This window comes from Solanum lycopersicum, chromosome 7 (assembly GCF_036512215.1).
Source record: "Solanum lycopersicum chromosome 7, SLM_r2.1".
Classification (NCBI taxonomy): Eukaryota; Viridiplantae; Streptophyta; class Magnoliopsida; order Solanales; family Solanaceae; genus Solanum; species Solanum lycopersicum.
In genome coordinates this window covers 32723911-32730035 of record NC_090806.1, presented here as the reverse complement: position 1 = coordinate 32730035, position 6125 = coordinate 32723911, and the positions used below count along the sequence as shown (strand labels likewise).

The following is a 6125-nucleotide window of genomic DNA, read 5'->3' as shown; positions in this document are numbered from 1 at the left end:
CATAACCTCTTAAGCCTTCATATTCATAACTTCTAATTATTTAATATGAAAGATTACATCAATGCCATAAAATCACACAAAAATTGTGTGTTATTTTGTAGTCATCTTTGGTTAGAGAATTAGTGAAAGACATGTTACAATATTTGTAAGATTTGAGGTGCATTATCTTTTTCAAATATTCTTTCATATATTACTTTTAATTAGCAAGTAAGGCTAATATGTCAACATATTTTTATTTCTTCTAGATAAATTATTTTGTTTTGTTATCATTGAGATTCATTTTATGACTAATAATGTATTTGTTATTATTTTTCTTGACTCTTGTATATAGGATGAAATGATAGCATCAAGTGATGAAGATTAATGAATTTTGAGCTATATATATTGATTATTTTGTATTTTTTAAGTGCTTAAGAAGTAATTTTTTTATTATATATTTTTCTTTTGAATTAGTTATGTTTTGTAAAAAATTATTATGTAGGAGAATTTATGATTAAATGTAATTTTTCCTTATTCTTTATGAGTTATAATATTTTATTTTGTTGTCTTAGAGATTCATTTTAGACTAATAATTTATTTGTTATTATTTTTGTTGACTCTTGTATAGAGGATGAAATGAAAATATCTAGAGATGGAGATTAATGAGTTTTGAGCTATATAGTGATTATTCTTTATTTTTTTAGGTGCTTAAAAAGTATTTTTTCTATTATTTTATTTCCTTTTGAATTATTTATGTTTTGTAAAAAATGATTATATGTGTTTAAATGTAATTTTATCCTTATTCTTTATCTTTTTTCTTCTTTTGGTAGCTAATTTTTTAACTTATTTGATCAGATTACCAATTATAGGAGATATATCTATAACGAAAAATGGTAGACATTCTTGCATAATTTGAGTTTACAAGGAAAAATAATTTGATATGTCTAATATAATTACAACTCTTTCTATGTTGAAATCATACATTTAATATTATTTGTTTGTGTTCATGAAGATAGAAATCCTGAGTTATTATGAGAAAAATATCTAATTTATTCTCTTTAGACCTCTATATAATTCTTAGATAATTTAATTATATTATAATGATAACACTCTTCAAAAGTAATTATTTGTTCAGGTAAATTCATCTCTCACTTTTTTATTGCTAATATTAGTTTATTGTGTTTGTGTCATATAATATTTTAAAACATAGAAGTAGAAAATGAGTAAATGAATATCAATATGCTACTTAAAAGAAATATGTACATATACTTTCATAGTCCGGTGAAACAATTTTTATTAACAAAAATGATAAAACATAAGTGTAAAGTTAATTTATAATTTTGAAAATATACATGATTTTATGTAAAATAAATTATTTATTAATATGTAAAATTGCAATTCTTAAAATTTTCATTTTTGTTTTTTTTTTTATGATTTCAAGTTGTTTATTAATAAGTCTTTATATTTTCATATTTGTTATTTTTTGATAGTTCTAAAGTTATTTCAAAACTGTGATTAATTTAGAATTTTAAAAATGTAGTTGGTTTCCTTCCTTTCTATTTATTTATAATAAAATATTTGTCTCAATAACTCTGATTTGTTTGTCTTTTTATTTTCTATAATTAATGTTCTTTATTAGTGTAATAGTGTACAATTATTACTCTTATTATGTTATAAAAGTTCAAAGTCATATTATTAATCCTCTTAATTACTATGACTTTTTATTTTTAGGAATTTATTATATTTAATGTAATATTTATTTAAAATGTGAAATATACTTTTTATTATTTTGTGTTTAAGCCAAACAAAATTAAAAGAAATAGGAATTTTGTATGTGTCATTTTCTTGAATCTTTTTTGCGTAGTTAATTCTCTCTTTTGTTTTCTTTTATGTTATTTTTAAATTTTTCATTTTTTTCCCAATATAAGTTGTCCCAAGAATAATTGAATATCTAAACCTAAGTATAATGATGATAATTATAGTAATAATAATAATAAGATATTAAATTTGACTAATTAAGATTGTTAAACTTTTTTATTTGATATTTAATTATTAAAAACAAATATTAAATTGATCTAATATTGTACAATAAAAATAATTAAAACAAGTGATGATTGGGTGATGACGAGAGCAAGTATTAGTAATTGTGATAATGATTTAAAATAGTGTTGGCTAACTATATAGTCATGAATACTACTTACTATTGATAGTAATCCAAGTTACACATTGCCAAAAATTATACTAAAAATATAATTAAAAAGATTACAGATAAGCATAAAAGAAAGATTAGATTTCAAGTTTACATAAATATATATTATAAATTATACTAAAAAAATCTCAAATAAAAAAGAAAAAAATGATCCCAAGTTTACAGTTAAGTAGTTCTGATATTACCCAATTCTTATTATCTTCCTTTTTATCTATGAAATTTATTTTTAATATTTAACTTTTTGAAGTTCACATATATTGATTTCTTAAAAAATTTCATACTTAATCTAAATATTTTTCATAGTTTTTCTTCTATAAAATTATGTGATCAACAAAAACTTCTTTATATTAAAGTAATTATTGATATTGATGTGTAATTTTATTTTAGTTTTTTTTCATAACCGCGCGGCTAAAATACACTAGTTTAGCATAATAGGCGTAAATATAACCTTTTTGAAAGTACATTATTTGCTTCAAAGGTATATACATAACTCTGTAATAAATATGATCCTAAAATTCAATAAGAAAAACAAATATATTAAGGACTTGAAGATTTAACATGGAAGGAGTAAATATAACTCTTTCTTAATACTAAATAAATATGATATTAAAATTGAATGAATATGAAAAATATATGAAAAAAATATAACCCTTTTCTATTTAATAATATATGCTATGTGCGTGTAGGGCATTTGAAAAGCCAAACAACCATTCGTTTAACAAATCATTTCGAAACATATATAGAAAATTATAGTTCGTCGCCTCGTAAGAAATTACCACACCTTCATTTCACGTTTTATCTGATACACTTTCTTTTTTAAATCTAAAAAAAATTAAAAATACATTACCCTTTAAAAACAATTAATCTTACCATTCTGATTTTCAGTAAATAAGATTTCTTGCCCTCGTAGAAATTGAATAGAAGAAAAAGGTTTTTCACATATCGTAAAAAAAAACTTAAACGACGAAAAAAGTTTGTAAAGGAACTGGAAAACCATCTTTTCTGATTTAAACAAAATGAGGACGTTCCAATTTTCAAATGAACAGATAGGCAAGAACATTATGACAACATTACATCCCAAGACATTTAAGCAATGACACAAAACCAATTGGTAAACACTAAAAATAATAAATAACAAACATGAATTTCACTTAGGATTTTGGTTAAAATTAAGAGTTGTAAGTGGCCTTGATCTTTCTCTAAAAAGAAATGATTAAGATAGAGCTAGATAGTTTGAATAAGTCATATCCAATAAGTTTTAAAACCACAAACGCCCATTGGAATGTATTGTTATTATCCATATTTCCATCACCACTGCCCATGGTTTCTTCAAAACAACGAATTGAAATGATAAGGAAATACCAAACTAACGTACGTTACTAAAAGAACATAAACAAGTCCAAGTTGACTCATTATAGAAAAGAGAAAAAGAGGTCCACATGCATGCAATGAACTTTTATGTGACATGGAAGCATTCTATCTCAAAAATTCTTACCTACATACCAAAGCTAACACAAATTATTGACCCCAATGAAAACACCCTTTCGCTTAACTAACTAAACTTAGATATATTAATTCATCACATAACGTAACAAGTAGTCTCAAACTCTTATAGGAGTATGAAACTCTTAAATAAAAATCAAGAGAAAGGATTGAAATAACAAAAATTTAGGAATGTACTTCACTTATATTTTGCTAGATCGCGAATGACCTTAAGTTTAGAGGTATTTCTAAGACTATCAATAGTTTGAAAATGATTTGAATAATTCGCATCAAATTAATTTATAGGTGTTTTCGATGTTTCTCTACATAAATTGACTATAGATTTGTCAAAACACAAAATAATAGTACCAATCACATGGCTCTTGATATGAAGTGAATTTGGACTCTCTTCTATTCCTATCCTTTCTCCTTCAAAACAGGCAATTAATTAAGTTACAACTGCAACTATGTGATATTCAAATCTAACTACTTTATTTAAAAAAGAAAAATAAAATTGTCCCACCATGTAAATAATATTCAACTCCTATGGCTATATATAGTCGGGCCAAGTACCTTCCTTTTCTTCATACTAAACTAGAAAAAAACAGAAGATGGAGATGCCGGTTATCGACTTCAGTAAGCTAGAAGGTGAGGAAAGATGTGCAACCATGTCACTTCTCCATCAGGCTTGTGAGAAATGGGGCTTTTTTATGGTAATGAATGAATGTATAATTCTGTTTTTTAAGCACTTTGATAAGATGCTAATATTGATAAGAAACTAATGCAGATAGAGAATCATGGAATTGACAGTTACTTGATGGACAATGTGAAGCAGTTCGTGAATCAACACTACGAAGCCAACATGAAGAAGCGATTCTATGAATCAGAGCTACCTATGAGCTTAGAAAAGAATGGAAACATCAGCAACACAGACTGGGAAAGCACATTCTTTGTTTGGCATCGTCCAGCTTCCAATATCTATGAGATTCAAGGTCTCTCGAAGGAACTTTGGTAAGTCAACAACACCGCAGCATAAAAGCTTCAACAATTCAATAAATATGCTAGAATTAATGAGCAAACAGACGTACAACTACTTACCGATATACTGCACTAAGAATACTTCATTATTATTGAATTTCACATTTGAACTATGTATGTTGTGTGCAGCAAAGCAGTAGATGACTATATTGATCAGCTGATCAAACTTGCAGAAAATCTTTCAGAACTAATGTGTGAGAACCTTGGCCTAGCGAAGAGTTACATCAAAGAAGCATTTTCAGGCAGCAAGGGTCCTTCTGTTGGAACAAAAGTAGCGATATATCCTCAATGTCCCCGCCCAGATTTGGTCAGGGGATTGCGCGAGCACACAGATGCTGGTGGTATCATTCTCTTACTCCAAGACGAACAAGTTCCAGGTCTGGAATTCTTCAAAGATGGGCATTGGGTGAACATTCCACCTTCAAAGAACAACAGACTTTTTGTAAACATAGGTGATCAAATCGAAATTTTGACCAATGGGATGTATAAGAGTATTCGACACCGAGTGATGGCTGAAAAGGATGGGAATAGACTTTCCATTGCCACCTTTTACAACCCTGCTGGTGAGGCCATCATTTCTCCAGCATCAAAGCTCTTGTATCCCTGTCACCTCCGCTTTCAGGATTATCTGAATCTCTATTCCAAAACCAAATTTGCTGAAAAAGGCCCTAGATTTGAGTCTGCCAAAAGATTGGCCAATGGGCATTGAGGAAGAAGGATTATTGTATTTCTTACTTATAATTTCAGTGATATATTTTCCCCTTTTTCATTTTGGGCATTCTTTGGGTTAAAATAGAAGAGAAGCTGATGTATATAAGCTTCCTTTATCATGTCAGATTGCACTAAAAGTTTTTAAGGCCAAAGTTAGGATTGCTGTTATACATTGACCAATGACGCTTATAGAGAAAGAGAAAAATAAGTTGATCAATGTTTTGGTTCTATCTATGTATAAAAGAAAAACTAACTGATTAACAGAGAATGTCTTGATAGTGGCTGATTGATGATTATGTTGGGTATGTAGCAAGAATTGATGGGAAATAGAGGGAAGGAGATAAATTTGAAAAGTTGAGAACTTGAAAAGTCCTTTTATACTTTAATGAAAAAGGCAATGTCCCTTATCGGTAATTGAAAGAAAAATAAGAGAGTTTAAATACATAAACACTCCTATTAATTGTTAAAAGAGTTGGAAAGAGGGGCCTTGGAAAGAGGATCCCCTCGTGTCGTCGTCGTCGTCGCTCGCTTGCTTCGGCAAATGATCGATCGAGAGATTATTTTTCTTCCGTTTTATTTAAAATTTCCGCCATTACTGTTTTGAAAGGTTGCAATTTTCAGGAACAGTCAATACTATTTGAAAGGCTGCAAACTTTCATTAATAGTCGTGTCAATTCTGAAAGGGTTGCAACCTTTCAGAATATAT

At 27.7% G+C, this 6125-nt stretch overlaps 1 protein-coding gene across 1 annotated transcript; it reads left to right on the top strand.

The window, feature by feature from the left end:
* The first annotated feature begins 4256 nt into the window (after positions 1-4256).
* Positions 4257-5475, top strand: ACO5 (1-aminocyclopropane-1-carboxylate oxidase). The gene is made up of 3 exons (NM_001247108.2): positions 4257-4383; positions 4458-4681; positions 4838-5475. Exons 1-3 carry the CDS (start codon positions 4282-4284, stop codon positions 5415-5417), a joined length of 906 nt encoding a protein of 301 aa, NP_001234037.1. The 5' UTR covers positions 4257-4281; the 3' UTR covers positions 5418-5475.
* The last annotated feature ends 650 nt before the right edge of the window (positions 5476-6125 follow it).

What these genes read in the sequence shown, in the direction of transcription:
- ACO5 (NM_001247108.2), top strand. Translation starts at nt 4,282, where the DNA reads ATGGAGATGCCGGTTATCGACTTCAGTAAGCTAGAAGGTGAGGAAAGA. An exon ending in AGAAATGGGGCTTTTTTATG is followed by an intron (nt 4,384 to 4,457) that starts GTAATGAATGAA and finishes AAACTAATGCAG; the next exon opens with ATAGAGAATCATGGAATTGA. An exon ending in GGTCTCTCGAAGGAACTTTG is followed by an intron (nt 4,682 to 4,837) that starts GTAAGTCAACAA and finishes TGTTGTGTGCAG; the next exon opens with CAAAGCAGTAGATGACTATA.